The following is a 17,013-nucleotide window of genomic DNA, read 5'->3' as shown; positions in this document are numbered from 1 at the left end:
CTTTTGCACATGCCCCAGCATGAAGTTTCCAGTTCTTATCTCACTCAACAAAATATACCAAGGCTGGGCTGAATGTGGATTCCCCAGGCGGTGTGAAAGCTCAGCAATATTCAAGTCTTGGCTTAACCCTCTTTCATCGAGGATTAACCCCTGAAACAAACCAAGCCAGGGCTTCCTTCTCAGGGGGGAGAGGCATTCTTTGGCTTTGTGTGAAGAAGCTTTTTGGTGTGGGGAAATTTTCTTGCCCCTCCTCTGGATGGTACAGAGTGTGCACACTGGCCACTGGTGGCATTAACTAAAGTCAGGGCAAAATGAGGAGGCACAGGACTCAGATACTGATCACCCCTCTGGTGGCACAGACCTTGGGGATCTTCCCTTCCACTGCTCTTCCCCAGTCTCTCTCTAGGCATTTCACAATTCTCCTGGGGGCTGGCGCAGGGAGGCAGGCTGGAGTAGTTTTGTTTTCCTTGGATAAGAGTTTCATTCGCAGGGGGGTGGGTTTACTCCTCCATCACGATTCTTATGGCTTTCGGAGTTTCAGCGGGAAAGCAGGCAAAGAACACCAGGCTCAGACTTCTGCGAACAGCTGACAGCATTTCCATCCAGGTGTGACTTGGAGATTCAAACTCGAGAATTTTATTAGAATGAAACAAGACTACTAAGAGGAAGAGGAGGCAGGATGGTAATAAAAGTAAGCTGACAGGCGTTGTGGACTTCTCTGTCTTAATCACCTTTCTCTTGCATTGTTATGCAGAGGCTGGTCTGTTTGTTTACCCTCTGCCCTAAACTGAATTTCCCCTTAAGGACGGGAGGAAGCCTCCACAAATATGGCTTGGGTGTATTAATGGAATAATAATTTAAAATGCAAACTGATTAAAGATTTCTGTAGGCATTTCACAGAGGGGGAAAAAACGAAGAAAGCTTTCACGTGTTCTCCCCCCTTCTCCTTGTTTCACTTTATGATGGCTCAATTTATTCAAAGGCAGCAGATAAGCAGATATAATAGACAAGTAGAGAATCCCAAAAACTTTCATTTAAATCTGCAAAACGCCCTTCCTTCTGGTCTCGCGGCGTTCTAGGGGTTGTGCCTACGTGCCGGAGGTTTACCTGCCTGCTGGACGGCGGGAGGGCGGGGACCCGGAGAGAGGAGAGAGGTGTGAGGCGCTGTGGGCGTGGGAGCTGGAGGGTGGGGCCGGGACAGCAGTTACCACGGCGAAAAGTAAAGCAAAAACAACTGTCCCACGCTTCCCGCGCGACGTTGCTGGAAACCTGGTCAGGTCCAGGGCAACAACCCCGACGATCCTGCGCGGAAGCCCGAGGTTCCGGGGCGAGCCGGAGGCGGGGGCACTTCCGAGGCCATCCTCCTCGTTGTCCTGGGACCTTGGCTGGCGAGGGGAGGGGTGCTCTAGGTGAGGCTGGGGCTTGGGGGAGAGGATCGCGGGTGTGGGGGTCTCAATTTGACCTGCAGCTCTGAGGGTCTCTGCCCCAGACTGCTGGGCAATCGGAGGGGCTGGGCAGAGGGACAGAGATTTCCCGCGGGGGCGGGACTGTGTGTTTAACTGGGGGGAGAGAGACCCCTCCATCACGATCGGCCGAGGGCTGCAGGTGCGCTGGAGTGGGGCTGTGGGCTAGAGCCGGGCTCCGAGACCCTTCTAGCTCTTACGCCAAATTGTTAAACCACGACCATCAATCGCCTCTCTCCCAAGAGGCAGGTGGAAGCAGGTGTCTCTGTCCCCGGCCGTGCCTCCACACCCCACGGGCGCGCGCAGGTCTCCTTCCCAGGCAGGTTCGAAACGTCGCAGGCAACACTCGTGTCCACATATATGTGTCCTCGGGCAGTTAAGAAGGTCCCTGGCTCTGCCACTTTAGAAGCCGAGACAGCTGAGGTCGGAGAATCGGAACCGCGAAATTGTTTTTTAAGGGTCAAATCCAGTTCTGCCGAAGCCTCGGCTGGAAGCCGGGGCCATAGGACCCCGCCTTTCCCGCCACCCGGGCTTGAGAACGGAAGGGATTTCTGCTACCCGGCCTCATTTCAGCTGCGGTCAGTGCGCCTCCAGATCGGGGGTTCTGGGCGCATAAAAACAAGTGAAAGCCGGAGAGGGGTTTTCCCTAAATCTTGCCTGAGAGCGAGGCGACCCCCGCTCCGCCCGGCCCGCGGAGACCGAAGCACCTTCGCTTTCCTCTCTCCCTGGCCGCTCGGCTTCAGCCTCACTCTGATTTGCCTCTGATCTCTCCAGGTCTCTGGTCTTTTGGTCTTGTTCGTTTCACTGAGAATCTCCCTCTCAATTTCAAACACTTTGTGGTTGTTTAAAAAAAAAAATCCTAATCTACACCGTCCTGCCACTCGCCCTCGCCTCAGAGTCGGGTTCCCAACCGGCCCGGAGGCGGTGCCGCGTGCGCGCTCGCGTGGGGTGTGCCGGGCTGCGGGCGCACGGTGCCCGCCCGGCGCTGCCCTCGGCGATTGGGTTAACGGGCAGCCCTCTTGCGGTCCCCGCCGCGGAGGTCACCCCCAGCGGGTTACGGTGTGGATTCACAGTAGGGTGCCTTTGGGCACCTCTCCCACACGGGAGACCAACTTTTCTGTCCCTACCCGCCCCTTACTTGAGAAGAACGCGTTTGGCCCGGCGGGAGGTATTTTCTTTAAGCTTCAGAAAATGACCACGCATTTTAGAAAAAGGTCGTGCCCGCTTCCCAGCCTCACCTAGTCTGGGCTGCGGCCAAGACCCGCCCCTCCGTCTTCCCCCCCAAACCTAGCGGAGGGAGAGATGCCAGGGCGGTGGAGTCATGCCGCTGGCTTGGGCACCATTGGCTCATGCCTGGAACACGCAGCGGCGAGTACGCACATCTGGCGGCCAGCCCGGGCGGCTCCGGTCCTGATATGGAGAGAGAGGGCGGGCGGGTGTGTGTCCGAGCGTGCGAAGCCGGGAGAACGCGCCCCGGCCGGCTCCTCCCCAAGCTTGCATCACCAGTCCCCACTTTGGCCCCTCCTCCACCCCCCCTCCTTTGCCCAGCCTAGTTCGGCTGGTTCTCTGGGGAAGCTATTAATAGCATTACGTCAGCCTGGGTCTGGTAACCCGGAGTAAACGGGCGCGTCGCCAGCCCGAGAGCTATAAAAGGGGTGATGCAACGCGCTCCAAGCCACAGTCGCACGCAGCGACGCGCGCACAGCACAGCGCTCTCCCGCGCAGCTGGCCCAGCCGACCCACCAGCCCGTGCGTCCTCGGGGTTCGCCCGCCGGCCCCACAGACAGACAGACAGACAGACAGCCCGATCCGCCCCGACCCTGCCTGCCCTCTGGACCCTGGCCGCCCCGAGTGGAGACAGGAGGTGAGCGCTGGAAGCCGAGTGAGTGAGCGCTGCTAGGGTGGCTCGCTTTCATCCCCTTCGCGACCCTCTAGTAACCAGTCCCCGACCCCTGCGCCCGGCCCCGACCCGCGCCCCCAGCCTCTGGCTTCGAAAGAACTCTGGCTGAACTTCTCCCAGCCACGGCTGCTCCTCGGCCCTTGGGAAAGTTTCTCGCAAAGAACTTTCTCTTTTGACTTGAGGCGCGAAAGGTTTCTGGTGAACCGGAAGGTCGGGCTCCCGCTGCTCAGCCGGCCTCGGAGCACCGCTCCTCTCCGGAGGCCTCGGCGCGCACTTACCGCACTGGGAGCGGGCGCGGGCAGGTGGGCGCGCGGGGCGGTCTGAGGCTGTCGGCTCGCGATCAGGCTCCATCCCTCGCCTCGCATCCGGGCACTGCCACTCCCGAGGCCAGCCTCCCCGAGGTCCGCGGAGAGGCGCCGAGGCCGGGAGCTCGCGGAAGGGTGCGGAGGGGCCGAGCGGAATGAATGGAGAAGGGACCGGCGGCCCGGGGCGCGGGCGCGGCGGCGGCCGCTGGGGGTCGCCCTCCTCATCCCGGAGCGCTGGCTCAGGACCTCTCAGGAGCCGGGAGCGAAAGTTAGTTGGCATAAGTTTAGAGGTGGCAAGCGCTCCTGTCGCTGCCCTGGGGCGGAAGGCAGAGAAGGCTCCGGGCGCAAGCTGCTGTTGGGCTTCTGGGCCAGAGGCTTCCTGTCCCAAGTCTCTCACACGCTTTTCTCTCGTACCTGGGACTCTAGCTGTGGCTTTCGCTCCGGTAGGTTCGCGGATTTCTCTGCTTTTCGTCCATGGAGACCCACCGTGGGGGGAAGCGAGGGTGCAAGGCCAGTTCCGATCATTGGGAGGACGGGTTTGTGGTCTAGTAGCCAGGACCCTGAGAGCGTATACTGCTCTTGGTGTCCTTGAGCCTCAGTATCCCCAGCTGGGAGATGTGGGCACATTGGCACCGCTGGCTCCCTTTGCTTGTTTGCAAGCACCAGGTGGTGGTTGGACTGGGTAACCAGTAAGGTCCTTTCTGGCTGAAGAGTTTCAGAGTCTGGAGTGGTGTAATTGAAAGAAAAGGGGCCGGTGAGGGGACTTGAATGACTTGAATGAGAAGGACCTCTATCTAATGTCGCTGCCCGGCTTCCGAGGCAGTGGGGGAAAGGGGACTTCTGTATGGGGCACGTCCTCCTTTCCCAACTTTCTTCCCATTGGATTGGTTCTCCTTCTCTGCCACCCCCAAACCCCGTTTTCATCTCGTTTACTTACTTCTTTTCCTCCTAACCGTTTTCTTTTCCCTAATGTCATTACTGACATCACATATGCTCCTTACAAATAAAGGAGTTGCTAAACCCTTGACAGAGCTGGAAAAAAAAATTGGGGGTGCTAGAAAATCTGGATGCTCTCCCAAGTGTGGCTGACAGTCACATCTGTTTGGGGCTTCTGTCTCCCTAGCTATAAATGAAGGAGAAATTGGTATTGCTGTCCCTCTTGTGTTGTATTTAGCATTTGTTGTAGACTAATACTACAGCACATAGGCTCTTGCTTGGAGGGCATCCTGGACAAAGACTGGGGTGGCAGTGGGTTTTGCAGTTTTTATTGTCTGGATGGTTTCAGAGACAATATGACAGGTGGCAGTCCAGGCCCACAGTGTGGATAAGATACAGCCCCCAGCACCTATGGCAGCAGGGTCTTCTGAACCTTCCTGTCTTAACCCCACCCCTCTCTCTCCCTCTTGGCCCCTTCTCTCCATTGTTCTCTTTCTTCTATACTCCCTCCCTGTCTTAGTCCTCTCAAAGCCTCCTCTGTGGTGGGTACCAGGTTACTAGGACTATTGACCTCTCATCTACCTTTGCCTTATTGGTTGATCCTCACCGTGTTGGGTCTCTTGGTGATGGAGCAAAGTGAGCAGCAAGTGTGTGGTCAATAACTTGGACTGGGCCACTCACCAGGTTTATGGCCTTGCGCCAGTCACTCTGCCTTCCTGGACCTCATTTTACTCGGTTACAAAATGAAGATCTGATTTAGATGACTCTAATATTGGGTGTTCTATCCCATTACACAGAGCCCATGATTTCTTGTTTTTTCATGTTGGCTGGGCATGGAACGGAGTCAGTGGTCCCAAGTGTTACCCAGCATAGGGAAGAGGAAGTACATAGCCAGGACACCACAGAAACCAGAAATGATTTCATGTGTGAGAACTGGTTGTTTCTCAAGTACGTAAGACCAGTGGAGAAAAGCTGGTGCCAGCAATTAGTGGGGTGGAATTGACCTGGTGTGTCAGGAGCCCAGGGTTCAATCAAAGTACAAAAGAAGCTATGGCTGACCTGAGTTTTTTGAGGATTCAAGTTAATTCCTGATTAATGGGCTAACTGGCATTGACAACATTATGAGTTCCCCCTGAAATGGAGAAAGTGAGATTACAGTACTAATGGCTACCAGTATGTGTGTAAATCCACCTTCACAAATCTCATACGATCTTCCTGACAGCCCCATAAAGGAATTGGAGTAGACCGTGTTGGTCTCATTTTGCAGACGGGAGACTGAAGCCCAGAAAGCTTGAGTGGCTGGTCAGTGGGTGCTCAGCTTGTGAGTGGTAGTGACGGGGCCTGGGAGCATCGTCTCTGGTCCCGAGGCCTGGACTCCTACACCTCCAACCTTCAAGTGGGCTGGGAGAAAGACCAAGATAGGAAGTTAGTGAAAGACCAACGTTGACTTCCTACCGTAAGATGTTTTATGAGCAGTGCTTACTGGAAAGAGATGAAAATTAAAAGTGAAAATTCAGTGTCATCATAGCTGCTAGGAAATAAAATCTGGGAGCTGAATTTCCAGTTAAAGAAATACATGAGTAAAGTTTCACTTTCTTGCAAATGATGAAACCAGTGATATGACATGATTTCTGATTGGAGATAATGAAGCAGAAGCAAAATGCACGTTCTTTGTGGCAAGCCTGGACAATTTTAAGATCAAAGTAGAAAGTCAACTCAGAAAATCCCCAAACATATTTTTTTCTTCAATGAAGGGGATGTTAGAGGGTCTCAACTTTTGGAAACATTGTCTGAAGATTTAACTGCATTTTCCTTAACTTCGTTCTTCCCTGTAGAGACGCAGCCCAGGTCCAGGCTGAATCGTATACCTTAAGAGAATGAGTAAAGAAGTAACTACAAAGTGTCTCAAGAAACTAAGCTTTAGCTGAGTTCCGAAAGACTTTTAACAGTTTTACAACCCTTTTCCATCCCCAAGTAAGCCCACCCAATGCTTTTCATAAAAACATTCCATACCACTGACATTCTTCGGTTTCTTTCATCAGGACCGCTGACGTTACACTAAGAAGGAAAAACAATCCCAAACAGCAGACCCCAAGGCCTGAGAGCTCATTAATAAACTTAGTTGAGTGGTGAAATGGAACTACACTCAGCTGCAGTGGAATTCAAACTACCCATGTAGAAGGGAGCCATCCTGTCCTCCCAACAAAGGCCAGCCCAGTGGTAGCTCTGAATTCCATCCCTGAACTATTAGGTTTTTAGTAAAGTAGGAAAGGGAGGGAAAACATGAATGCATGGGAGAATCCTAAGCCTCTGGCTTTAGAAGGCTGGTTTCTTAGAGTTTATCACCTGCCAGAGATGTGTCCTTCTAGCATCCTAAGATTATAGGACTAAATTGATAGAAGAACATCAGTTCTGACCCATGACACAGGGTTTGGGGAAGAGAATTACATACATTTCCTGGGTTTCTTTGAATAGTCAACGGTGGCTCCATCAGGGTATCTTAAATCTTAAGGAGGAGTTAGAGGTCGGAGTGTTCTATTCAGCAGAGTTTGACACCCAAGAGAGTGACCAACCACCCTCCCACCTGGACCCCACAGAGTGTCTCTAAGAAAGCCAGCCCTGGGCTGGAGAGATCCCTGGGAGGCCCGGTAATAACATACCTCCTAGTTGCATTGTGTTTTCCAGGGCATATTTATGTGTTACTTCCTCAACTCCTTGCACAACTCTATGGGAAAATAGGGCAATTGTTATTCTCCTTCCTTTACTGAGGAGAAAGAAGGCACTGGGAGGTATAACGATGACACATGAGTAAGTGGGCCTCAAATCTTGATCCTCTGACCCCAGTCTGGGAATTTTGTGGATACAAGACCCACTTATACATCCTCCCGGAATGCTGGCAGCAGCCTGAGTGTGCACCCTGACAGAGAAAGATCAGCAAGCCTTACAGAAAGTTCAGGCTTTCCCCATGGCTCTTTGCGCAGTCTCTGCTCCATCGCTTCAGTTCCAGGACCCACCCCCACCCCCACACCTGCCCTAACTCCCCAAGAAATATTTGCTCTGGTTTTTTGTCTGTTTTTGCAATGTAGAATAATGTTCTATATTCTATAAATTAAAGGCTTGAGTTCTGGAGTCAAACTTAATTCCAAATCCTGACGCTGCCTCATGCTAACTCTGTGACTTTGGACAAATTATTTAACTTGTCTAAACCTCAGTTTAGGGGCTAGGACCTAACTCACTGGGTTCTCACAAGGATTAAATGAGATAATGCACATAAGGTTCTGGTGTTAGCTGCTTGCCAAAGGGCTTCCTGTCTGGCTAGACTTGGCTGAGGACCACAGGTCCCCAGAGGGATGCTCCAGGGGACCGCCACCCAGAAATCCCCACACTCCTCGCCTCTGGAGAACTGACTGGAGGGATGAGGGGGGACGGCTGCTGCTGGAGGGAGTACCCGGCAGGGATTGATTTATGGGGGGCTATTCCAAACGGGAACCATGGAACTATGACTATTTCGACCCGTCCTTTTCCTTGTCTTGTCCCTTTGGGCTCCCTGGGCTGTCGAATGATAGAGGTAGACGGGCCCTCAGAGGCCATTTGATTTCATCGCCCCTGTCCCATTTCCTGTATTCAGTGGGGCAGTCTCCAGCCATCAGCAGGCATTGGGAGCAGCGGTGCCAGGCGCTGGGCCAGGCTCTGTATAGAGCAACGGCAGAGACTCAGTCCCCATGCTGCAGGAGCTCTCAGCCGTTTGCCACAGGAAGACTGAGATTCCGAGAGCTCAGGTCACTGCTCCTTAGTGCCAGAGCCAGTCCCAGGCCCCTTTTCCACGCGTCCAAGCCTCTCCAGTCACCACAGGGCTGAACAACATCCCCAAAAGAGGTCCAAATTCTTAGCTCCTCACTTTTCTTTACTCCAAGGTCTTTTGCTTCACCAACCTTAACCTGAAGAAGGGGCTCCTCGTTCCTTGTGACCTGAATCCCCAAACCCCAGCGCCAGCCAAACTGGGGCAAAGAAACACACCTGCCTCAGTTCCATGCTCATTCTCATTGACTCGGATCCCGCTTCCTGAGGGAGACACTTCAGAGATCTATCTGCTAAATTCAAGGGTCCCCCACTCCTTGCTTTGACTGCCACTCACTGGTTGATTCGGTTCGATTTTAGATACCTTCTAAGTTTCCTTTTGAAAGGGAGACTGAGAATGGGCTTACATAATAGTCTCACTGATTTTTTTTTTAATGCTCTTCCTCTTTCAGAACTGTCTGAGGCTATATTTGCCTATATGCACACTAGCCAAAACTAATAGCTCTTGTGAATTCAGAATAGCCTGAAACGCCACCACTTATAAACTTCAGTTAGGCATTTTGTCCACATCACCGAGCTGTGTACTTTAAGAACCTGTTTGAATCACGATGAGGATGGCATGAAATGAAAACAAAACAGAAGCCCGAGTCTTTACGGGACTTTCCTCTGGGGGTGGGGCTCTGGTGTTGGGGGTTGTAGGTGTGGGGGCACTTGATCCCATGCCCCCAAATCCCTGAAGTAGTTTGGGTTTCAATGTGTCTTTCAGCAAAATGATGCTTCAACACCCAGGCCAGGTCTCTGCCTCGGAAGTCAGTGCCTCTGCCATCGTCCCCTGCCTGTCCCCTCCTGGGTCACTGGTGTTTGAGGATTTTGCTAACCTGACACCCTTTGTCAAGGAAGAGCTGAGGTTCGCCATCCAGAACAAGCACCTCTGCCACCGGATGTCCTCTGCGCTGGAGTCCGTCACTGTCAGCGGCAGACCCCTCGAGATGTCCGTCACGAAGGCCGAGGTAGGTTCTACCACAGGTGCCTGTTCTTTCAGCACTTTTTTATCATACACCTGCTCACCTACCACGTGCCAGGCATGCTTTAGGCAGGGGGCTGCAATTGGGAATAAAACACAGAACCACTGCCCACAGGGGCTTACCTTCTACCAGGAGGAGACGGACAATACACAAAATAAGTAAATACACAATATGAGAGACAGGGGTAAAGGAGAAAAATAAGGCAGCGAAGGTGGACAGGGAGAGTGGGGTGGGGCTGGGATTGCTGCTTTAAATCAGGGTGGTCAAGGAAGGCTTCACTGATGGAAGAGCCTTTGAGCAGAGAATCCAAGGAGGAGGTGGGGGCCCTATGGGTATCTGGCAAGTGAGCAAGAATAGGTCACTGAGTGGGGAGTGTGGTGGGTGCCTCGGAGGAGTAGCAAGGTGGCCGTGTGGATGGGGTGGAGTGTGGGGTGGGGAACAAGTAGGAACTGCGGTAATGTGTGGGGGCAGATCATTCTGGATCTTAGAGACTATTGTAAAGATACGGCCATTTACTCAGTGAGGTGGGAAGCCATGGGAGAGTTTTTGAGCCAAGGAGCGACATGGTCTGACTTATAGTTTTCAATGCTCACCCTGGCTGTCGTGTTGAGAATGGACGGTAGGGACAAGGGCAGAAGCAGTGTACAGAAACAAGACTGTCGCAGTAATCCAGGTGAGCCAAGGAGGGTGAGTGTCAGGGTGGGAGCGGTGAGGTGCTGAGGAGTGGTCGGCTTCTGTGTCTTGAAGGTAAAGCCGATTTACTGATTGGACGTGGAGTGTGAGAGAAAGTGAGGGCTCAGGGGTGACTCCAAAGTTTCTGGCCTGACCAGCTGTAAGGATGGAGCGCCCACTGGCTACTGAGATGAGACTGTAGGAGGTTGGGTAGGGCAAGAGCAGGAGTCTGTCCTATTGGACACCCCCGTGGTGGAGGGGTAGGGGAGGCAGTTGGATCTGTGGGTCTGGAGTTCAGAGGAGAAGCAGGGCTAGAGATAATTGAGTTGGAAGTCATCAGCATATGGATGGTATTTAAAGCCGTGAGTCTGTATGAGATCACCTTCTGTGTCCATTTGTTCAGAAGAAGCATGGAGTGTGGTGATTATTTTCATCACTGCAAGGACCTAAGTGGCCAGACTGTGGAGCGAGGACTAGCCAGCCATGCTCACAGCTGTGTGTAATGCTCACAGCCTTGGTACAGGTGTCTGCTCCCAGTTCACTTCTGTCTCTGATGCTTGCACCGCTCCCCTCTTGGCAACCTTTTGTAAGACACGTGGAGTAACAGACATGTGAGATGCCTGAGATGTTGTTGCAAGTAATGCTGTGGTGGCTCTAGGACTTCAGAGCCAAAGTCTTGGCTGTTTTGCTGTCCTTTCCCTCTTGGATGCAACATAGGAGTGTTTCAAGCTTACTTAACTGGTATGATCACAGCCTTGGGGAAAAGGGTGGTGGAACCGGCCAAAAAAGAACTGAGTTGAAAAGGAGGTTGGTTAAGAATCTTAATGATTCTATAAAAGAGGGGCGGGGGGAAGTAATAATGACTCCTGCATGGGATCGATCTTTGGGTTCAATGAGATGATATTTGTTGAGGATCTAGCAGATGGCCTGGCTGATAGCGAGCATTCGGTGACTGGTAGTGGGTCTACTGTGATGCTGTATCCATAAGCCATCACTAGAGGTGTCGGCTGTGCCCCAGTTGACCTCAGCAGAGGTCATCAGTGCCTAGTCCAATACTGAACAGTGCAAAGTAAACCATGGGACACTCAAGGAAATTTTTAAGAATTTTATAATGAAATATCTTGAGGGCTGGCCCCATGGCCAAGTGGTTAAGTTCACACACTCCGCTTCAGTGGCTCAGGGTTTCACTGGTTTGGATCCTGGGTGCAGACATGGCACCGCTCATCAGGCTGTGCTGAGGTGGCATCCCACACGCCACAACTAGAAGGACCCACAACTAAAAATATACAACTATGTACCGGGGGTGCTTTGGGGAGAGAAAGGAAAAATAAAAGCTTGCAAAAAAAAAAATCTTGAGATAACAGGATGCAATGGAAGCAGTAGAGGGATCCCCATGGAAGGAAGGAAAGCATTTTGGAAGGATATTTGGAGAGTTCTCCAGAGAAAGAAGCAGGCAGTGTGCTTTATGGAAGTACTCCTTAAAGCCACCGAACTCACCTCCTGAGATTCTCTGTGCACCAAGTGACCTTCTAATCTTACACCAGTTTAAGAAGTAGATTTTCCTACTGGGAAGAGAATTTACAAACTGACCTAGCTGAATATTTCGGTCCCCTTGGTCTCTGTAATTATCATCTTAAAATAAGACACTGAGCTTGGGCAGCATGAGCCTGTACCCCAGATCCCAGTCACCTCTGGGAAGGCAACATGGTGGAATGAGGCAGCTGTGTCCAGGAGAGGACACAGGATGACAAGCGAAAGGCCTGGGTTTACATCTGGGTTTTGTAGCCTTTTGGTCTGGAGACCATGAGCTGGTAATTCCTGGGTCTCCCTGAGCAGTTACTACTGGCCACTCTTACTGTTACGAACAGACCAGTATCTATTTGTTGGCTGAATCCCTCATTTCCACATCAATAAATAGAAGAGATTGAAATAAATGGCCTTTAGTAAAGCTTTTCCGTCTCCGACAGTGTGTGACTGAGATTTGCTCTGCTCTCAAGTACTTCTGCATATGAGAAACCCCTGAACTCTCTCCCACATATCCGAAACCATTTGTAGGGTTGCAAAGGAAGTACTAGAATTGCTGAGTTCTTGATGAAGACGTTGATAGTGAGGCGAATGATAATAACTCAAGCTTACATGGCGCTAACTGTAAGCTAAACACCATGGAAAGCATCTTACATATATTAACTAATTTGACCCTCATCACAGCCCTATTAGGTAGGTAAAATTATTGATCCCATTTTACAATGAGGAAACTGAGGCACAGAAGAGTATGCTAACTTGCCCACGGTCTCACATTTGATAGGTGGTTAAGTTGGGATTCAAAGGCAGTTCAGTCTAAACCCGAATGTCTGCCTATGTGGTTCTGGGATCCAGGACGTAAAAGGCGGAAATGCCTCTCACCTTATTTCCCCCTTAGGCTTTGTTTCTCTGAATCACAAGGCCTTCCATCTCAGTCCAAACAAAATTAGTGTCATCTAAGCCAGAGGACTAGTGGTAAATTGGATGTGAGGTGATTATGGCGCCCTAGGATCTCTTTGGTTTGAGGAGTGGCTCCCACGCCCTTTCCTGCTGTCCAGAGCAGTGACAAGTGACATGACAAGGTCTGACATTAGTGGTCTAAACCATCACCCATTCAGCCCACCATGAGTGCTTCACCGCAGCTAGACTGTGGCCTCTAAGCCAAGTCCAGTGGCCAGACTTTGCTGTTTCTCCATCAGCCCTCAGGTGGAATCAGGATCAGAGTGAACTTCCAGAAAGGACCAGATCCTGAAACAGGAGAGGGGTTTGTTCTCTAAGAATCCTCAGGGCTGGCTCAGGGTGGGGCACAGAGGAAGAGATCAGTGTTTATTTGGTGGATGAATCAATGGATGGTTCTGGTTCACCACCCACCTGTGGCACCAAGCCATGGGCTGATAATGCTACTTTGGTTGGGATTGGGCTTAAGTTCCTCTTCTCAAGGAACTCCATGGGCTTCTCCTGAATTCGGGAAGGAGGTGCTATTATGGTCCAGGTGAAGACAGAGATGAATGGGGCTGCCCTTGGGTCTTGAATCAAAGAAGAGGCAGGGGAAAGGGTGGGTAGGGGATGTTCCTGAGATCATTCCTGGTTCTAAGAGAAGAGTAATAGTTACTGAACAGAATCTATTTTCTCTAAATAATTACGGCTGTTACCAATCATTATCAATTTGAATGTCAAACTCTTATTTCAAAATCTAAATGCATTTTTGAAATAAGCTAAATTTGAATTTACTAATATTGCCAATATAATTTTAACCAAGAATTCTTTGATTTTCATTATTCATTCTGAAGTGCGTATGTGTGTAGCGAGGTTTCATGCAAAAGTCTAGGGCTTTACTTCTCCCGGGTCTTTGAGCATTACGGCTGCCCTGGTTTGCCAGTTTTTGCTGGCAATAAAAGGCAGTGTATTTGAGGTGGATCGCATGTCCTGCCTCCTGTTAAGCATGTGCCTCTTGAATTTTATAGGTAGCTCCTGAAGAAGATGAAAGGAAAAAGAGGCGACGGGAAAGAAATAAGATCGCAGCTGCCAAGTGCCGAAACAAGAAGAAGGAGAAGACGGAGTGTCTGCAGAAAGTGAGTGCCTTCTCCCCGCACCCCTGCCTCTTCTCATGCTGTCGGCCACCAACCTCATGTCACTCTCAGAAGGAGAGTTAAAAAGCCCGCTACCTGGAAGCGCTTTCCCAAGAAGGGCATTGCAGCTGGTAGCAGAAATGCCAGTTGCTGAATGAGGAGGTAACAGAGCTGTTAACAATGAACATGACTCTGGATGTATAAAAAGCAGGTGTGTGAATTAAAAACCACAGGATCGTCTGATGCACAGATTCCCAGCAGCCTCGGCCAGTCCATACACGTCCAGCAGCTCCCAGACTGCAGGATATGTCAGCCCAGTTAAAGAGGCTTCACTTGCCCGTTTTCCTGAGAAGAGGAAGCTGCCAGCTTGCATTTGGCTCACTATGAAAAGCCTTTAATTAATCTCTTCAAACAAGTTATTTCCTTAATCCACCATCAGCGGTTACACTTTCTTTGTGTTCCAGTCTAGTTCTGACTCTGCAGCCCTTCTCCTTGGCTTACCCAATAGTCTGAGCTCCTGGCTGTGTTCAGCGGGCTCCCCTTCCAGAAGGGAGAAACATCGGTGGGAACAGCATCCGTGGGTGGCCATGGTGTCTTTCGAGGGGCTGTGTCCCCACCCCCACATGTGGACAGGCCAGGGCAGAGTCTTTACCTAGGTCCCACATGGGTCCCCAAAGGTCTGTTGATTGCTTCAGGGAATCAGTGAAAATTAAGACATTTTGTATGTTGCCAGATACATTCCTTCTTGGGAGATGAGCTTCCCAATGAAATCAGTGACTCACAAAAGACTAAGCACCACGAGTCTGGATTTCTCCCCAGCCCCCAGGGCCCTTATGGGTCCACAAGACCTGTGCATGGGCTGCTGGACTCATGCAGAGGAGATCTCTAGGCCATTGGCTCTACTGCAGCTTCCTTACCGTTAGAGTCACAACCTGCCTCAACCTTGAGTAGAGACTCAAGGGCATCTCTGTAGAAGCCTTCAAGTTCAAAGGCTTCTCCAGGGTCTGGATTCTCCCCAACCTATCGCTGCTGTCCCAGCTTTGGGGAGTGCTGTAGCAGGGAGCCAACTGCATTCCCTCTGCAGGCAATTCCCAGCATGATGAGCCCCAGTGTGTCCCGGGGCCACCTCTAGGCCACCCCCTCCTCGCTGGACCTTGGCTCCATTCCTAATAACTCTGTTGCTTGTCCCCCAGGAGTCGGAGAAGCTGGAGAGTGTGAATGCTGAACTGAAGGCCCAAATTGAGGAGCTCAAGAATGAGAAGCAGCATTTGATATACATGCTCAACCTTCATCGGCCCACATGTATTGTCCGGGCTCAAAACGGGCGGACTCCAGAAGATGAAAGAAACCTTTTTATCCAACAGATAAAAGAAGGAACACTGCAGAGCTAAGCAGCCATGGTATGGGGGCAACTGGGGAGTCCTCATCGAATCCTCCTTTTATATCCAAAACCCTGAAGCCATTGGAGATCTGACTTCCTGTGCACCTCTCGAATCCCAGCAGCAAAGAACCATGGAGGTGGGAAGGCCCTCGGTGACTCAGCTGGGCCTTTCTGCTCTGCCCCAGAGTGGACTTTGGACCAGGGCAAGGGCATCTTGTGCCTCAACTCCAGGATTTAGGCCTTAACATCCTGGCCATCTCCCAGTGGCCCCTGGCTAGGGTCCTGCCCGCCTTTCGTCTGGATTCTACAAAAACCAAGACTCCCACCATTAGGATTCATGCAGAAGAAGTGTCTGTACCTTGGGTGGGTGGGGTGGGCTGCTTCCTCTGCCACCACTGCCACTGCCACTCATAGGGGACGTGGAGTGAGAATGGCATTTAGCGAAGTTGTGCGATGGCCAGGGTTGTGCTTTCTAGCAAATATGCTGTTATGTACAGGAATTACTGTGTGCAAGGCATTTGTTTCAAAACTAGGCATTGTGCTCTTCTGATGTTTGTTTCACACAACATTGGTGTGACTTTTTTGTGACTTTCCTCAGATCTGGTTTCTGAGAGCACGTGCAGTGTCTTATGAAACATTCAGGTGGCCGGAAGAGCTTGTCAGCCCCAGGAGAAAGGAATTCGGCCGACCAGCAGTGCAGTTTTGTGTCCACAGAGAAGGTCTTCTTTCCGTCGGCATTCAAGCATTAACGCAAAATTCATGGGCATGATTCAGGTCCTCTGCTGCACACTAAGTTATAATGTCCTAGGAAGAAAGCAGAAAGCAAAGTCCACCTTCCAAAGAGTTAGGACCGTCGCTCAGTGACTTAGGTCAGGAGTTATTTCTAGGCCAGAAGAGCCAAAGAATATTCCATTTTCCTTTTCTTGCAGTTGAAAACTGCATTCAGTAGAGACACGTTTGAAGCCAGACGATGCCTAGGCTTTAGCATTAGTGGATGTTAATGGCATTGTTTTTGTCATGCGGATGTTTGTAGAAATCTGGCCCAGAGCATTTACAGTTATGAGAGGTCATTCACACTGGCCACAAGGACTCTGGCTGCTGTCTGTTTAAATTCTGATGTTTCTGTGAAATCTTCAAGAGTGTTTAATGCTACTCAATTTTCTGTAAGAGAAAATATTACTTATTTATCCTAGTATTCCTAACCTGTCAATATAATAAATATTGGAACCAAGACATGGTAAACTTACATGTTGTGCTGGTTTCTGTTCTTTTAAATCGGTTGGTTTTAAGGTCTAATTATTCCCTGCCCCATCCTTCCCCCCTGGAGGGAGGTTGTTTAGCTTTAAATAGTCTCCAAGTGACATCCTTTGATCTTAGGGATGCCACTTGGTGGGATAGTTGACTTCCAACCCTATTCCTCAATCTGTGGCATCTGATGCTCAATTTCTCACTGACAAACTCTGGAACACAGCACCAAGTATATCCTTTAGACCGACAGTTTGGTGTTTAGAATTTTTATGTAAAATCCGAATTGCTGAATACCTCAGCTATAGGTTTCTGCACATGTGTAAATGCCTGAAATGTACACCTGTTGTCCAACTTGAGCCATGGACATCTGACATTCTGCCACAGAGCTCTGCTTATTCACTTGAATTACATTTGTTTAATGTCCAAATGTGTATCTCATTATTGCAAATATGTATTCAAATATTGGAAAAGAATGGAGAGAGGATGGGGAGGAAGAGAAAATAATTTTAGATGGGATAGGTGTGATCATTCAGAGAAAGGTATTCCACCTAATTTTCTGGAATCTCCAGGGCATATGATTCCTTAGGTCTGGAACAGAAGCAGGTTCCCTTGCTCTTTGTCTGCACACATAAGTAACATTCACAGGCTGGAAATAAAAATTGGCTACTCTGCTACTGGCTTCATTAAATGTTAGA

General features: G+C 50.5%; 1 protein-coding gene across 5 annotated transcripts; it reads left to right on the top strand.

The window, feature by feature from the left end:
* The first annotated feature begins 1,186 nt into the window (after window positions 1-1,186).
* Window positions 1,187-16,316, top strand: ATF3 (activating transcription factor 3). Of its 5 annotated transcripts, none has more exons than XM_023640750.2 (4): window positions 1,187-1,409; window positions 9,169-9,412; window positions 13,585-13,692; window positions 14,883-16,316. In XM_023640750.2, the coding sequence occupies exons 2-4, from the start codon at window positions 9,173-9,175 to the stop codon at window positions 15,078-15,080; spliced, it is 546 nt and encodes a 181-aa protein (XP_023496518.1). In that variant the 5' UTR covers window positions 1,187-1,409; window positions 9,169-9,172; the 3' UTR covers window positions 15,081-16,316. The 5 variants fall into 5 exon arrangements, with proteins under 5 accessions (XP_023496518.1, XP_005609866.2, XP_005609868.1 ...); XM_005609809.4 differs by lacking the exon at window positions 1,187-1,409 and adding an exon at window positions 2,441-3,327; XM_005609811.4 differs by lacking the exon at window positions 1,187-1,409 and adding an exon at window positions 3,063-3,345.
* Window positions 16,317-17,013: the final 697 nt, after the last annotated feature.

This window comes from Equus caballus, chromosome 5 (genome assembly GCF_041296265.1).
Source record: "Equus caballus isolate H_3958 breed thoroughbred chromosome 5, TB-T2T, whole genome shotgun sequence".
Lineage (NCBI taxonomy): Eukaryota > Metazoa > Chordata > Mammalia > Perissodactyla > Equidae > Equus > Equus caballus.
The sequence above is the reverse complement of the archived record's forward strand: the minus strand, read 5'-3'. Positions and strand labels throughout refer to the sequence as shown.

Excerpts from the sequence above, each read along its gene's own strand:
- ATF3 (XM_005609809.4), top strand. The coding sequence starts at position 3,122 with ATGCAACGCGCTCCAAGCCACAGTCGCACGCAGCGACGCGCGCACAGC. Across the intron at positions 3,328-9,168 it reads GCCCCGAGTGGAGACAGGAG|CAAAATGATGCTTCAACACC; the intron begins GTGAGCGCTGGA and ends TGTGTCTTTCAG. Across the intron at positions 13,693-14,882 it reads AGACGGAGTGTCTGCAGAAA|GAGTCGGAGAAGCTGGAGAG; the intron begins GTGAGTGCCTTC and ends CTTGTCCCCCAG.